The following is a 16,844-nucleotide window of genomic DNA, read 5'->3' as shown; positions in this document are numbered from 1 at the left end:
TATTATTTTATTACTTCCCTTCTACGTGACTTTACCGAAAGAACCAAGAAGATAAACACCCAACATTTACACGCATCCGATTAGCACGGTTGGCTGTGTACGGTGCGAAAGAAGTTCAACGTAAATACATGTTCATATCATAGCGTTTGTGCTGTATAGCTCTCCGATGTGTTTTCAGGATGTTCGTGTTTCACTCCATGGGCTGGGAGCGAGTTCCTGAAGAAGCTCAACCAGAACACACGGTCCTCAAAGCCACAGCTCACTCAACCACGAGCCTCACCCACACAGTGAGTGGCCTCTTCGGTCTGCGCTGTTGGTCGCAACGACTTCAACTCCTCTGTACTCTTTGGTTCTTTCGGTAAAGTCAAGTAGGTATATTTGATACCTACGTCACTATTTTAGAACCAAAGAGTTAGGATTTCTGCAGTCACGAAAGCTTCAAATCAAGATTCTACTCCTCTGTCAACTACACCCACTACTCAGGTAGCTCCACCCACTACTCAGGTAGGTCCACCCACTACTCAGGTAGCCCCACCCACTACTCAGGTAGCCCCACCCACTACTCAGGTAGCTCCACCCACTACTCAGGTAGCCCCACCCACTACTCAGGTAGCTTCACCCACTACTCAGGTAGCTCCACCCACTACCCAGTTAGCTCCACCCACTACTCAGGTAGCCCCACCCACTCACTACCACCACTACCATTAGCACCACAATCACCACCAAACGCCACCTCCACCACCGGCAAATCCACCGTGCGTGCATTTTTGGCGGGGGGGTCTCACGTTTGCGCGCTCGAACTTGTTGCGGTGCTTCTCGGAATCGCGCAATTGCCGCTCGCCGGAGTCGCCCGCGGTGCCGTAGACGGTGATGAAGACGTTGGCGTTGCTGCCGGCGCCACGCACATCGCCCGTGAACACGTGCACGCTGTACGTGCATTCTGGGGGGCGAGCCGGAGAAACGACGGCAGGAGTGGGGGTGCATAAGCGAGAGTGGGGAAGGGCTGCATGTCATCGTCGGCGATCCTTTGTAGTCTGGGGTTCCTCAGCCGTATTTCCAGGCAGCCCACCAATGTGACTGGCATGTGCTTCATGGTCATGTGACACCATAATGCAGCTTGTCAACGGCTCTCTCCTCGATTTAAAGCTTTCGTGACTGCAGGGATTCATCTTCTTGGTTCTTTCGGTAAAGTCACGTAGAATGGAAATAATAACATAATAATAACAAAACATAATAAAATAATTCTCACGACGTTTCGGCCACAACGCAAGCAGCCGTCCTCAGGTGAAGAACAGGTCTGTCAGAAAGACAGCGTCTATTTTTACTATTTCCATTCTACGTGACTTTACCGAAAGAACCAAGAAGAGGGCTCTCTCCTCGTCGATTCTGTTCGTCTCACTTTCACGTCACCAATCTGTGTTTGTTTAATACTCGGCGCCAGATATGTCTTGGCGGTTCCACAGCTCAATGGGCCACTCCCTTGGGCCTTCCCAGGCCACATGTGGCCCACTGGCCGCCAGTTGAAGAATCCTGCTGAAGACAATGCGGTCGTACTAGACAATATCAACCATCTTTTTGGTTCTTTCGGTAAAGTCACGTAGAAGAGAAATAATAAAGTAATAAAAATAAAATAATATAATAAAATAATATTTTATTATATTATTTTATTATGTTTATTTTTATTATTTTTATTACTTTATTATTTTCCTTCTACGTGACTTTACCGAAAGAACCAATAAGATGAATCCCTGCATTCACGAAAGCTTTAAATCGAAATATCAACCACTATAATTGTATTTAATGAAGAAAAAAACACTCGCATCCCTGTGTGGGTGTGTTAACAACCAAACACACTAAACCATCTTCACCACAGTACAGCTGCAAGCATTCTGTGGCGGTCTTGTGTTTAATGCCCCGTTAATAAGATGCAATCTAGCGTCGACTTCTGGTGGGCAACCGATTGCGTCGCAAAGACAGCTCTCTGATGTCCAGGCAGGCCAGGATACATCAACCAAATACGTCAGGGGTTCTGTGGCTGGGGAAGCCTTCATCCGGTGGTGGACTGGCAAAGCATTGCACATCGCGACACAACTGTTGACCTGCCATTGTATTTCAATGGAGGAACATTCGAATATGTTATGCAATATTTGGTTTAACAACCTACTTGCTCTATTGTTTCATTTGGCCTTTCCCAAGAAAGTTGTTATCTCTACCATCTAAAAAAGGTTCCACCGACTCATTCACACGTCTGGATTATAGTCGCCTGTTACCAAACCCTGTGTTCAAAACCCCCGCGCGACTCAAAAAGCAACGTTCACTGACCAATTCAATATTGACTTTTTGTTTGCAACAGAAAAAAAACGCACACGTACTACCCCGGGTGGGCATGAAGCAGCAACACTTTCGGTTAACGCCCAGACACCCAAACCCATAGCGCCACGAGAGACAGACGCTTTGCCTTTGCCAGCTGCTTTGCTTAAAGCAACAGCTCCCCGAGCTTGCTAAGTGGCAGCGCTGCACCCAACAACGAGGGTCGCTTTCCCCGTCATCTCCCCCCGGTCAGCGCAGACGGAAACATCGCACGTGACAGATGGCACTCCCCGACCAATCCGCCTGGGAGCAACGTCCGCCTCAATTATTAAAATGAAACGGCACGATCGCATCAATAATTTAGGGAAAAGGGGTTCTAAAAAAATGTTTAATAAATGCCATTAAGACATGAAGCAAATGCGAAGATGGAAAATGTTCAATTAAGCAAGCGGTTGCCATGGTGTTTAAACGGTTTCGACTATAACTGCTGCCCTAATCTGGCCTGCTGCCCACTGTGTACTTGAGCACCAAAGCCATTTTATTGGGCCCTTTATGTAAAAACACATGTTTAACATTGTATGACGTTAAAAAAAGCATAACAGTGCAGTAAATAATCCTCTGGCATTGAATGTTTGAATAATTTCGAAGAGACCTGCATTTGGGAATGTTCATAATTTGGATCCAGTGACACCGATTTACAGAATGGTAGCCAAGGAATGGAATGCGTCCGACAGAAAATCCACCGTGGAAATGAAGCGATGAAATAGAGTGGATTTTTACACCGTAGCACCACTGGCAATGATTTGGAAAGGCCTTCATCTAGCAATAGATTCATCACGGCTGCTACATGATTCATTGTGACCATCTATCTCGCTGATCGGCGCTGTAATTAGAAAGCATCCCTCAAGAATGAATTCTTAGTTGGAGTGCAATTTCTCCTTCACCCTACGCCAGGGCTGGATTTAATACCGGGGGGTGAAGCAAATGGCACTTTGTCCAATGCCCACGTGTCGCCCGATCCTACCTTTAAAATATATATATTTTTAAATAATGATGTCACATATTGGGTATGTGTAGTGGTTAGCGCGCTCCGCTACAAACCCGGCAACCCGAATTCGATTCCCGCTCACGGCCAACACCAGTGAAAATTATCTGAACCGGTCCTGGGCCTTCCCTAGGTCGACTCAGCCTCAAATGAGTACCTTGCGGTGTTTAATCCACCCCACTGGAGATACAAAGGCGGCCGGGCGTGGTGCTGGCCACCCACCTCCTCGCGTGCCGTGCCGGCCTTCATATGTGCAACTCGCGAACAGAACTTGTCCAAAAAGCCTCTTAAAAGCTATAGGGGAAATCTTTGTCGATATACAGAAAAAATACAGGGACTCCTCTACTTACGAACGAGTTAGGTTCCTGAAGCCTGTTCGAAAGTCAACTTTACTCATGTCGATTCCAAACATGTTGTACGGCATGTACACTAAACACGGGGAATGGCTTTAAAAGTTGTAAAATCTCCTGTGTAGATGCCACTGGTTCTTCACGTTCTATAGATGTAGATGCCACCACCGCCATCTATTGCGCGGTGCTTGCACTTACGAGTCTCGGTCCGAACAGGCAACTGAACACACGGACGGGTTTGTTCGAATCTCTGAAAGTTCGTAAGTTTGATTGTACATCAAGAGTGGGAGGAGAGGCGTGGGCGGGCGGATAGGGGAGTGGTATTTTCTGTTCTCCCCTAGGTGGGTCCCTCTGGGTGGGTCCCCCTGGGTGGGTCTCCCTGGGTGGTGCCAAGTGACCATAAATGTGTCCCTGCCCTCCACGCACGCGTGCGGCCAGAGCCAAGCAGCTCTCCCCTCCCACCTTTCAGGTTGCTGCCCTCCTGGGGAAGCAGCTCGCGCACCACCTGCCCGTCGTCCTCGTTGCGAGCGAGCCAGCGGCGGCACGCGAACGTGTACGTCTCCACGTCCCCGTCCGCCGCGCCCGCCGCCTCTCCACCCGGCCCCTTGCCCGACAGCGACGCCATCGGTGCGGCCACCCCGGCGAGGCTCCCGCGACGGCTCCCGTCCCGTCGGCCGGCGCCGGCCTCCCCGTTCGTCCGGGTGCCGCCCGCGGCGGCGGCGGCGAGGTCGCGCTTGCCGCGGAAGCGTCGCACGGTGACGGAGTCGAGAAACCACGCGGAGGAGAGGCCCTTGTCGTCGTGACCCACGCGCAGCTTCACCAGCCGTCCCACGTCCTCCGCCTCCAGCTGTGCGGCACCGGAGACAGAAGAAAGGGGGGGGGAGACGCTGACCTTGGGTGCAAGCCGTGGCGATGGCATGAACATTGGGTCGGGGGGGATGGTTGGCACCGTGCGAACGCCGTGTCGCGCGCGCAGGAGCTGTAGTGGTGGTGATTCAAAATAGCGGTTCTGGGCAGAACGGGTGACCGTGAAAGGTGGAGAACTACGCAGCGAGACAGACGAGGAGAGACAGACGTAGAGAAAAGAAAGAGCGGCTGACGCCAGGTCGCTAGAGAATGTCATGAAAGAGCCTTAAAGATGGAATAACCTGAGTCTTCTCGCAACTGTTTCTGTTAACCGAAAAGTTGGTGGTTCAAGCCCACCCAGGGATGCGAGTGTGAAATTATCTTGCACTCGAGAAGTCAACATTCAATTGCTGTTGGGACGCAGTTAAGTTGTTTGTCTTACGTGCTGGAGAAATACGATTTGCACAGTTACACGTAATGTTCCTGAGGTCATCGTATTTTGCACACATGACGGTTCCATCTATTGATGCTCCAGCAGGACTTTGAAGTTGCAATTTTTTTAGTCGTTCACGACCACACCCCTTGTTGAAAATTCCACTTCCTACCATGTCCGCAATATTCACGTTCACTGGCTCCCATTGGAATGTTCCCAATACTGGCAGCGGTGAGCATGGTTCTTTAAAAAAATGTAATTAATTCCACGAAGATTTGTCAGCATGCACGTCCATTCAAATCGAGAAATTAAAAGTTCACTTCTTGTGAGCGAAAAAAAATCTCACGTCCCTGGGTGGGCTTGAACCACCAACCTTTCGGTTAACAGCCGAACGCGCTAACCAATTGCGCCACAGAGACAGCCGATGATGTTGCTTGACTGTGCTCACAAGAACGCGAGACTGTTGATGCTTCAACCATGCTAATTAATTAGGGGAACACAAGATAATAATACTCTTTGGTTCTTTCGGTAAAGTCACGTAGGTATAAAATAAAATAAATCACGACGTTTCGGGCGCAACACAAGCGTCCGTCATCAGGTGGGAAAGCACGGTCTGCTGCTGAGGCAGACTGTTTTAAAAGGTTTGAAATGGGTGTAGCCCAAGGGTCATAAAGAAGTGGCCGGGGCTAGTGATGTTAACGTGAGAAATTAGCATGTAACTGTAAGATAGGAGGAGAGCGGCCTCCTCGACGAGGGAGTGCAACCCAACGGGTGCAATCCAAAGGCTATGTGAGCATGAAAAAGTCCAAAACCTACTTGCTGTATTGTTTTATTTAAGCAAGCCAGTGAAATGCAGGTGGTATGTACCATTATCCAGGTCACCAAAATTATATTCATACGTGACGACAGCCGAAAAGAGACAATACCGCTGTTCATCATTAAATGCAACAACAACAAAAATGACGAATTCAGAAACAAATGTGACAGTGAAAATCGTATTTCTGCAACACGGAAATACTTTTCGATTTAAAGCTTTCGTGACTGCAGGGATTCATATTATTGGTTCTTTCGGTAAAGTCACGTCGAAGGGAAATAATAAAATAAAATCAATATAAAACAACAACAAAATTATTATTATTTTATTTTTATTATTAGAAGAGAAATAATAAAATAATATTGATGTAAAAAAAAATATTATTTTATTATTTCTCTTCTACGTGGCTTTACCGAAAGAATCAAGAATATGCTCTATTACTATAGTACTATACCGCCTTCGACTTTTTTGAACGACTGGGTGTTTAAGGTTAGCGATTTGTCGTATTATCTGGCTGTGTAGCAAATGAAAAAATACAATTACTTTCCTATGCAAGTAAAAAAAATGTACACTATGGGGACCTCATTTGCCAGTAAAAATATGATAATTGGTTCTTTACCCTTCTATCTGGCAACAAAACTGACAACTTTTTGCAAGGAGTCATGTTTGCATAGACCGCAATGCCTGCAGTCATAATACAAACAAAAGAACATAACTCTGATAATGTGCACTGTCCTTGAAGTTGATTGGTCCACACCCGAGACAGCTTTCCTTCGAGCCTAGTCTCATATGGGTTGGACCAGATGACGCCAAAAGGCGCCTTTTGTTTGTATTATGACTGCAGGCATTGCGGTCTATGCAAACATGACTCCTTGCAAAAAGGTGTCAGTTTTGTTGCCAGATAGAAGGGTAAAGAACCAATTATTTAAAAAAATGTGTTTTAATATTTACGTGTTTTTATTTTCGGCCCCTTCATAACATATGCTACAAGCCACGCACTAGCTTCATCCGGCACTGGGAGTACGAGGAGAGTCAAAGAGATGCAGAGAGGGTTAGGAGGAGATGGGCTGCTAGAGAGACGGAGAGAGATGGGCACGGAGACACAGGGAAACAGACAGAGAGAGACACGGTGATGTGGAGACACAGGGAGACATACTGAGAGAGACACGGAAACACAGGGAGACAGACAGAGAGAGACACGGTGATGTGGAGGCAGCCTAAGAGGGACAAAGGCAAGAGTAGACAGCCTGACGTGAAGATAAAGAGAAAGAACATAATTGATCGTCATCAATGTATGCCTCTTTCTATGAACAAAATAACATGATTCATGACAAAAATTATAATTTATAATAAAATAAATTAACATGACTTATTATTGCGTTAGACTTACTATCCAGTAAGTACTCCAACAGCACCTTTAAATAGAGAAAACGTCTTAAAGAAAGTAAACTTTTCGACGAAAGTCATAACTCCACACTGTGACATCTTTAAATAACATCAGAATTCTAACCGAGTTTTCCATTTCCCAGTGCTTTTCTCCGATTAAGTCGACAGAGTATACGACTCGATAACCACCCCCACCGACTTGTTTCGCGTTGCCTCTGTGCAGCTGATGTCCAGTTGATTCAAGCAATGTCATCTGCGAGTCTTATAGGCGGCACAGCCTGGGAGCCCTTACAGCTGTCTCTGTGGCGCAATTGGTTAGCGCGTTCGGCTGTTAACCGAAAGGTTGGTGGTTCAAGCCCACCCAGGGACGTGTTTTTGCTTGAACAAAGTCGATAATAACAATACTCGATGTCATCAAATGACAGTGAATGTCATTAAAGAGCTTTAAAATTGTGATGACCGAACGTTTGGTGGTTTAAGCCATTAATTAAATTAAACTGAATGTCATCAATGAGCCCGAAAGAGTTCATAGCCAGTTCGCTGGTCAAGCTGTCTCTCTGGTGCAATCGGTGAGGGTTTTGGGCTGTTAAGGGACCGTCCATAAATGACGTCACGCACCTACGGGGCGGGTCAGACATTTGTGACGAGGAAGGGGGGGGTTTGAGAAATGTGACGTCAGATCAAAATGCGCAACTTTAAATAAATTACTAGCTGTACTACCCGGCTTCGCCCGGGACTTGGATCCACCACGCCCGGCCGCCTTTGTCTCCCAAGTGCCGATGTTAATACGCCACACCAGTTACTCGTTTGAGGCTGAGTCGACCTAGGGGAGGTTCAAATAATCGTCACCGGTGGTGGCCGTGAGCGGGAATCGAACTCGGTTCGCCGGGTTGGTAGCGCAGCGTAGCGTTAAGCACTACACCCACCGCTCCTCACACACCACACACACGCAGACACAGACACACACACACACAGACAGCACGCTAAGCACTACACTACCGCTCCCCACACACCACACACGCACAGACACAGACAGCACGCTAAGCACTACACTACCGTTCCCCCTACACAACACACGCGCGCGCGTCCATAGGTACACATACACGCGCTTGCTGCAGACACACACGACTTTCAGGGTGCGTAAGGCAGTAAACGACTGAAATAATAAAGCGGCAATGCTGTGCGAGGAACGCCTTAGACCAGCAACACATTTGTGTAATGCGAGCGTAAACACACAAACACATACAAACACATACACACACATAAATACACACACATACACACAAACACATACACACAGACATACACATACACACAAACACACACATACATGCACACAAACACATACACAATACACACACACATACATGCAGACACAGACAGACACATAACACACATACATACACACACATACACACACATACATAGACACACACATACATAGACACACACATACATACACACAAACACATGCACACACGTACATACACACATACATAGAGACACGCAGACATACACATAAAGACATAAAAAAAACCCACATACATACACACACACATACACACAAACACATACATACACATACATACACACATACATAGAGACACACAGACATACACATAAACACAAACACACATACACATGACCCGGCTTCGCCCGGGACTTGGATCCACGATGCCCCGCCGCCTTTGTCTCCCCAGTGACGATGTTCACACACGACAGCAGTTACGCTTTTGAGGCTGAGTGGACCTAGGGGAGGGCCAGGTCCGTTTCAAATAATCGTCAGCGGTGGTGGGCGTGAGTTGGAATCGAACTGGGGTCGCTCAAGCAGCTTAATGACTGTTTGTACAAAGAACATATAAAGAATCGATTATAATAACCAGGCAAGAGTCCACATTATAGACTGCCAGTACACGCACTCAGCTTCATAAGCAGGCTAGAGTGTACATGATAGAGTGGCAGTACGCTCACCGAGCTTAATAAGCAGGCTACAGTGTACATGATAGACTGGCAGTACGCTCACCCAGCTTAATGAGTATTTGTACAGTGAACATTAAAGTAATCGATTGTTGGCGCGTTGGGTTTAAAAGTAATATTAATAGCACACATTGTGGTGGGGGTGTAGTGAAGAGTAGGAAAAACTTTGATGAATTTACCTCAGAGTGGCGTGGTGGGTGTCGAGGCCTAGTAGCGTGCAAAGCCTGCGGCCTCGCCTAAAATTGTCGGCTTGGAAAAGGCAGGGTACGGGTGGCGTTCCTTCCCCCCCCCCCCCCCCCTAGCGCTCCAACAATACTGTGTAATGGCTATTATTTAATTAAATACGGAGCTTATGAAAGTGGCGAAGGCGTGGCTAGCCGTTGGCAGGGGCAACCGCCGTCCAATGAAACTGCAGCCCTTGGCGAAGGCGTGGCTAGCCGTTGCCAGGTCCAATGAAAGCGGCGAAGGCGTGGCTAGCCGTTGCCAGGGGCAACCGCCGTCCAATGAAAGTGCGTATGGGCCAAAGTCCACACACACACACACAGACAGACAGACATGAACGATTTTATATATATAGATAATCCCTTATGCCAGAAAAGTGTGTTGACCAGTGTAATCAATTCCATTTTACGACAGCGAATGTCATTGATTCCTCAAACATGGAACTGCAGGTGGCTTCTTGCAGCTGTCTCTGTGGCGCAATTGGTTAGCGCGTTCGGCTGTTAACCGGAAGGTTGGTGGTTCAAGCCCACCCAGGGACGTGTGATTTTTTTTTTCACAATACGTTACATCTTCAGGTGAAGAACATGGCTGTCGACAGCCCTGTTCTTCACCTGAGGACGGCTGCTTGCGTTGTGGCCGAAACGTCGTGAGAATTATTTTACTATGTTTTATTTTTATTATCTTATCATTTCCATCCTACGTGACTTTACCGAAAGAACCAAGAAGATGAATCCCTGCAGTCACGAAAGCTTTAAATCGAAAAATACGTTACATTGTAATTGCTCGTTTTAAATGTATGTGCATGCTGACAAATGCTCGTGAAATTAGAAAAAAAAAACATACTTTTAAGAACCACGCTCACCGCTGCCAGTGAAGGCCAGTGAACGTGAATATTGCGGACATGGAAGGAAAGTGGAATGTTTCACACGGGGTGTGGTGATGAACGACTCACGAAGAGCAACTTCAAAGTACTGCTGGAGACATCAACAGATGGAACCGTCGCGTGTTTGAGACACCAACTTTGAGATGGAAAACTTGCCAGGCGGAAGCAGTCAAACCAAGTTACGTTGCCAACCAAATTTTTGAGCGTTTCAATGTTCTCCCAATGCGCTACAATGGCTCGCAATCAGTCGTAATGTGTTACGTACAGCACAGGACACGCCAACCTCTGATGCCCGTGGCTGATGTCTGGGAGCTTAAAGCCTCAGAGCAAATTATTTTCGGTGTTCGCGAGTGTGTTAAGTATTTGTGATTTTGTTTTGTTTGCGCGTGGTCAATGCTGGATGAATGCTTATTCACAGGTGAATATCATTGAGAAGACGCCTTAAAGATGGAACGGTCGCGAGGTCTCTTGCAGCTGTCTCTGTGGCGCAATTGGTTAGCGCGTTCGGCTGTTAACCGGAAGGTTGGTGGTTCAAGCCCACCCAGGGACGAGGTTGTTCTTTTTTTGCAAAGGTTAGGATTTAAGTTGTTAGGTAATCTAATAAACACCATGTCATGTTGGCAAATGTTTGCAAATGTCTTCAGTGGACACATCTAAAATCAGCGCAGTGCGTTTCTTTTCAGTTACTTGCATTTTAATGAATTGGAACTTTTGCACAAAACATGTGGGTCATGAGCTATCCTTCAAATACAACAGACTGTGGGCCATTGCATTATGTACACGGTGCATGGTTAAACAAAGTATAACGCTACAAAGTATAGTTCAATGAAAGTTACAATTACCTCAAAGGGAGTGAATCACCTGCTGACTGACGTGTCTCCCTTTGTCCAACAATAAGTCTGCACGGAGTTTTCATTGACGAGTCCCCAAATGTGCGTCGCATCTTTGTGCCTCGTGTTGCAGTTGCGTCGAGCGAATATCATCGGTGGGCTTCGGAGACCACGCGGTCAGCTGAGTTTGTTACGAGCGTTATCTATGGCGCAATTGGTTAGCGCGTTCGGCTGTCAACCAAAATGGGACTGTGTTTGTGAGAATATTTTGATTACGCACAGTCAACACTCGATTCGATTTTGCGACAGCGAATGTCATTGATCCATCAAACATGGAACTGCAGGTGGTTGCTTGCAGCTGTCTCTGTGGCGCAATTGGTTAGCGCGTTCGGCTGTTAACCGGAAGGTTGGTGGTTCAAGCCCACCCAGGGACGTGTGATTGTTTATTTTTTCACAATAAGTTACATTTTAATTGCTCGATTTAAATCTATGTGCATGCTGACAAATGCTCGTGCAATTAGAAATATGTAGTATTCAAAAAAAACTTTTTTTAAACACTCTTTTATGAAATGTACAAGTAATAGCAGAACTCCACGACTCCAAGAAATGGCCCGAAGCTTGCCATAACGTAAGGGACCGTGGACAATTAGACTCAACGACGACAACAGACAGAGTGAGTTAAATGAAAGCGTGTCAAAAAAACATACTTTTAAGAACCACGCTCACCACTGCCAGTGCAGGCCAGTAAACGTGAATATTGCGGACATGGAAGGAAAGTGGAATGTTTCACACTGGGTGTGGTGATGAACGACTCACGAAGAGCAACTTCAAAGAACTGCTGGAGGCATCAACAGATGGAACCGTCGCGTGTTTGAGACACCAACTTTGAGATGGAAAACTTGCTAGTCGGAAGCAGTCAAACCAAGTTACGTTGCCAACCAAATTTTTGGAGCGTTTCAATGTTCTCCCAATGCGCTACAATGGCTCGCAATCAGTGGTAATGTTTAACACGTAGGCTTTCGCGACCAATATTATTCATAATCAACGTTTTTGGGTTAGGTCGCGTTTAAAAATAACGCGATCTAACCCAAAAACGTTAACTATGAGTCGTAATGTGTTACGTACAGCACAGGACAGGCCAGCCTCTGATGCCCGTGACTGATGTTTGGTAGCTTAAAGCCTCAAAGCAACTGCTTTTGAATATCATGGAAAAGACGCCTTAAGGATGGAACGGTCGAAAGTACTCCTACAGCTGTCTCTGTGGCGCAATTGGTTAGCGCGTTCGGCTGTTAACCGGAAGGTTGGTGGTTCAAGCCCACCCAGGGACGTGTGATTGTTAATTTTCACAATTAGTTACATTTTTCGTCTTGGTTCTTTCGGTAAAGTCACGTAGAAGGAGAATAATAAAATAATAAAAATTAAACATAATAAAATAGTTCTCACGACGTTTCGGCTACAACGCAAGCAGCCGTCTTCAGGTGGTCAAGTAGACAGAGACTCTGTCGGTGGGCTTTGGAGACCACGCGGTCAGCTGAGTTTGTTACGAGCGGTCTCTATGGCGCAATTGGTTAGCGCCTTCGCCTGTCAATTGAAATGAGACTGTGAGTATATTTTGATCACACAAAGTCAATAACACTGGTCAACAAAAAAAAAATTCTTTCCTGGACTTTTGCAGCTGTTTTAGACTGATCTCAGATTTGTTCTAACACATCTCATTTTTATGCCATCGGCATACCACAGTTTCCTTGATTTTACCCGAAATTAACTCTGTCACTTATGATTGCAAGTTGTTGCGAGTCCGTGACTGCTTTAGTGTTAAAATATGGTGCTGTATATTTTTGATATTGTGTTTATAATATCATTTTATGTAGACATCCACATTTATTTAATATTTTTCTTCTGCAGTTTTTATTGAAAATGCAATATTTGATATCTCAAAAACCTGATGCGATAGACAAAAACTGATGCCAGATTTGGAATCAGCACCCCAAAATTACCTTAAAACCGTTGGAATACCTTATGCTAGAAAAGTGTGTTGACCAGTGTAATCGATTCTATTTTACGACAGCGAATGTCATTGATTCCTCAAACATGGAACTGCAGGTGGCAGCTTTCAGCTGTCTCTGTGGCGCAATTGGTTAGCGCGTTCGGCTGTTAACCGGAAGGTTGGTGGTTCAAGCCCACCCAGGGACGTGTGATTGTTCTGTTTTCACAATAAGTTACATTTTTATTACTCTATTTAAATGTACGTGCATGCTGACAAATGCTCGTGCAATTAGAAAAAAAAACATACTTTTAAGAACCTCGCTCACCACTGCCAGTGCAGGCCAGTGAACGTGAACATTGCGGACATGGAAGGAAAGTGGAATGTTTCACACGGGGTGTGGTGATGAACGACTCACGAAGAGCAACTTCAAAGTACTGCTGGAGGCATCAACAGATGGAACCGTCGCGTGTTTGAGACACCAACTTTGAGATGGAAAACTTGCCAGTCGGAAGCAGTCAAACCAAGTTACGTTGCCAACCAAAGTTTTTGAGCGTTTCAATGTTCTCCCAATGCGCTGCAATGGCTCGCAATCAGTCGTAATGTGTTACGTACAGCGGAGGACACGCCAACCTCTGATGCCCATGGCTGATGTCTGGTAGCTTAAAGCCTCAGAGCAAATGCTTTTCGGTGTTCGCGAGTGTGTTAAGTGTTTGTGAGTTGATTTTGTTTGCGCGTGGTCAATGCTGGATGAATGTTTATTAACAGGTGAATATCATTGAGAAGACGCCTTAAGGATGGGACGGTCGAAAGTGCTCATACAGCTGTCTCTGTGGCGCAATTGGTTAGCGCGTTCGGCTGTTAACCGAAAGGTTGGTGGTTCAAGCCCACCCAGGGACGAGGCTTTTTTTGCTGTTGCAAAGGTCAAGATGAAGTTGTTGGCTAATCTAATAAACACCATGTCATGTTGACAAATGTTTACAAAGTCCCCAAATGTGCGTAGCATTTTTGTGCCTCGTGTTGCAGTTGCGTCGAGCGAATATCATCGGTGGGCTTTGGAGACCACGGGGTCAGCTAAGTTTGTTACGAGCGGTCTCTATGGCGCAATTGGTTAGCGCCTTCGCCTGTCAACCGAAATGGGACTCTATGAGTATATTTTGATCACACAAAGTCAATAACACTGGTCAACAAAAAAAAATCTTCCCTGGACTTTTGCAGCTGTTTTAGACTGATCTCAGATTTGTTCTAACACATCTCATTTTTATGCCATCGGCATACCACAGTTTCCTTGATTTTACCCGAAATTAACTCTGTCACTTATGATTGCAAGTTGTTGCGAGTCAGTGACTGCTTTAGTGTTAAAATATGGTGCTGTATATTTTTGATATTGTGTTTATAATATCATTTTATGTAGACATCCACATTTATTTAATATTTTTCTTCTGCAGTTTTTATTGAAAATTCAATATTTGATATCTCAAAAACCTGATGCGATAGACAAAAACTGATGCCAGATTTGGAATCAGCACCCCAAAATTACCTTAAAACCGTTGGAATACCTTATGCCAGAAAAGTGTGTTGACCAGTGTAATCGATTCTATTTTACGACAGCGAATGTCATTGATTCCTCAAACATGGAACTGCAGGTGGCAGCTTTCAGCTGTCTCTGTGGCGCAATTGGTTAGCGCGTTCGGCTGTTAACCGGAAGGTTGGTGGTTCAAGCCCACCCAGGGACGTGTGATTGTTCTTTTTTCACAATAAGTTACATTTTTATTACTCTATTTAAATGTACGTGCATGCTGACAAATGCTCGTGCAATTAGAAAAAAAAACATACTTTTAAGAACCTCGCTCACCACTGCCAGTGCAGGCCAGTGAACGTGAACATTGCGGACATGGAAGGAAAGTGGAATGTTTCACACGGGGTGTGGTGATGAACGACTCACGAAGAGCAACTTCAAAGTACTGCTGGAGGCATCAACAGATGGAACCGTCGCGTGTTTGAGACACCAACTTTGAGATGGAAAACTTGCCAGTCGGAAGCAGTCAAACCAAGTTACGTTGCCAACCAAAGTTTTTGAGCGTTTCAATGTTCTCCCAATGCGCTGCAATGGCTCGCAATCAGTCGTAATGTGTTACGTACAGCGGAGGACACGCCAACCTCTGATGCCCATGGCTGATGTCTGGTAGCTTAAAGCCTCAGAGCAAATGCTTTTCGGTGTTCGCGAGTGTGTTAAGTGTTTGTGAGTTGATTTTATTTGCGCGTGGTCAATGCTGGATGAATATTCTTAGGTGTTTTCGGTAAAGTCACGTAGGTAAAACATCAAAATTAATAAAAAATAATAAAATAAAAATAAAGATTACGACGTTTCGGAGGCAACACAAGTCTCCGTCATCAGGTGGGACAGTCACAGCCAGATCAGCTGCATCAAGTGAGGCAATGATTCAAGATGTAATCCCTTAAAAGCGAGTTGAGGGGGGGGAGGAGAGGGGGGGGAGGGGCTCATCAGAATGTGGTAGCCAATGAATGGAAAGTATCGGGAGAGAAGGGCCAACAAAAAGGTGGGCGACGGCGTGGAAGCTATTGTGTGCAAGCGACACACTGCTGCCCACGCCAACGCATTGGGCAGAGAGGGGGGAGGGGGGAGGTCTGATACACATGATAGAAAAGAAAAGAAAATGCGTATGTTTATACCAATGCTGGCTAAACAATGAAGAGATTCCTGTTAAACACTGGGGAAGTTCACACTCGGTAAAGTAAAGTAAACTAGTGCCTGTCAGATAAGATGGTCAAAAAGTGTAATTAAGTCTTTTTTGCGTGGTTAATAACATCTTTCCAATGATTACGTGACTTTACCGAAAACACCTAAGAATATGATTCCTTGCAGTCACGAAAGCTTCAAGTGCTGGATGAATGTTTATTAACAGGTGAATATCATTGAGAAGACGCCTTAAGGATGGGACGGTCGAAAGTGCTCATACAGCTGTCTCTGTGGCGCAATTGGTTAGCGCGTTCGGCTGTTAACCGGAAGGTTGGTGGTTCAAGCCCACCCAGGGACGTGTGATTGTTCTTTTTTCACAATAAGTTACATTTTTATTACTCTATTTAAATGTACGTGCATGCTGACAAATGCTCGTGCAATTAGAAAAAAAAAACATACTTTTAAGAACCTCGCTCACCACTGCCAGTGCAGGCCAGTGAACGTGAACATTGCGGACATGGAAGGAAAGTGGAATGTTTCACACGGGGTGTGGTGATGAACGACTCACGAAGAGCAACTTCAAAGTACTGCTGGAGGCATCAACAGATGGAACCGTCGCGTGTTTGAGACACCAACTTTGAGATGGAAAACTTGCCAGTCGGAAGCAGTCAAACCAAGTTACGTTGCCAACCAAAGTTTTTGAGCGTTTCAATGTTCTCCCAATGCGCTACAATGTCTCGCAATCAGTCGTAATGTGTTGCGTACAGCGGAGGACACGCCAACCTCTGATGCCCATGGCTGATGTCTGGTAGCTTAAAGCCTCAGAGCAAATGCTTTTCGGTGTTCGCGAGTGTGTTAAGTGTTTGTGAGTTGATTTTGTTTGCGCGTGGTCAATGCTGGATGAATGTTTATTAACAGGTGAATATCATTGAGAAGACGCCTTAAGGATGGGACGGTCGAAAGTGCTCATACAGCTGTCTCTGTGGCGCAATTGGTTAGCGCGTTCGGCTGTTAACCGAAAGGTTGGTGGTTCAAGCCCACCCAGGGACGAGGCTTTTTTTGC

General features: G+C 45.9%; 1 protein-coding gene and 11 non-coding genes across 17 annotated transcripts in view; 10 read left to right on the top strand and 2 right to left on the bottom strand.

Moving 5' to 3' along the window:
- LOC133343872 (lipoxygenase homology domain-containing protein 1-like) overlaps nt 1–16,844 on the bottom strand; it is a 97,071-nt gene that overhangs the window by 49,077 nt on the left and 31,150 nt on the right. For all 6 annotated transcript variants that reach the window (XM_061553813.1, XM_061553812.1, XM_061553816.1 and 3 more), the window contains 2 exons: nt 4,168–4,552; nt 786–940 (listed from right to left, as the gene is read on the bottom strand). In XM_061553813.1, the coding sequence (XP_061409797.1) occupies nt 786–940; nt 4,168–4,552 (540 nt within the window). The remainder of the gene's footprint in view (nt 1–785; nt 941–4,167; nt 4,553–16,844) is intronic.
- On the bottom strand, nt 5,330–5,403 carry TRNAN-GUU (transfer RNA asparagine (anticodon GUU)). The gene has a single exon. It is a non-coding gene; the product is annotated as a tRNA-Asn (tRNA).
- TRNAN-GUU (transfer RNA asparagine (anticodon GUU)) lies at nt 7,481–7,554 on the top strand. Its single transcript has one exon. It is a non-coding gene; the product is annotated as a tRNA-Asn (tRNA).
- TRNAN-GUU (transfer RNA asparagine (anticodon GUU)) lies at nt 9,849–9,922 on the top strand. Its single transcript has one exon. It is a non-coding gene; the product is annotated as a tRNA-Asn (tRNA).
- On the top strand, nt 10,743–10,816 carry TRNAN-GUU (transfer RNA asparagine (anticodon GUU)). The gene has a single exon. It is a non-coding gene; the product is annotated as a tRNA-Asn (tRNA).
- TRNAN-GUU (transfer RNA asparagine (anticodon GUU)) lies at nt 11,457–11,530 on the top strand. The gene has a single exon. It is a non-coding gene; the product is annotated as a tRNA-Asn (tRNA).
- Nucleotides 12,351–12,424, top strand: TRNAN-GUU (transfer RNA asparagine (anticodon GUU)). The gene has a single exon. It is a non-coding gene; the product is annotated as a tRNA-Asn (tRNA).
- On the top strand, nt 13,216–13,289 carry TRNAN-GUU (transfer RNA asparagine (anticodon GUU)). Its single transcript has one exon. It is a non-coding gene; the product is annotated as a tRNA-Asn (tRNA).
- On the top strand, nt 13,907–13,980 carry TRNAN-GUU (transfer RNA asparagine (anticodon GUU)). The gene has a single exon. It is a non-coding gene; the product is annotated as a tRNA-Asn (tRNA).
- TRNAN-GUU (transfer RNA asparagine (anticodon GUU)) lies at nt 14,743–14,816 on the top strand. Its single transcript has one exon. It is a non-coding gene; the product is annotated as a tRNA-Asn (tRNA).
- Nucleotides 16,066–16,139, top strand: TRNAN-GUU (transfer RNA asparagine (anticodon GUU)). The gene has a single exon. It is a non-coding gene; the product is annotated as a tRNA-Asn (tRNA).
- TRNAN-GUU (transfer RNA asparagine (anticodon GUU)) lies at nt 16,758–16,831 on the top strand. Its single transcript has one exon. It is a non-coding gene; the product is annotated as a tRNA-Asn (tRNA).

The sequence above is a fragment of the Lethenteron reissneri genome, chromosome 18, assembly GCF_015708825.2.
Source record: "Lethenteron reissneri isolate LAM-NWPU_2019-01 chromosome 18, ASM1570882v1, whole genome shotgun sequence".
NCBI classification, from domain to species: Eukaryota; Metazoa; Chordata; class Hyperoartia; order Petromyzontiformes; family Petromyzontidae; genus Lethenteron; species Lethenteron reissneri.
Note: the sequence above shows the minus strand (reverse complement) of the source record. Positions and strands in the feature narration are given on the sequence as shown.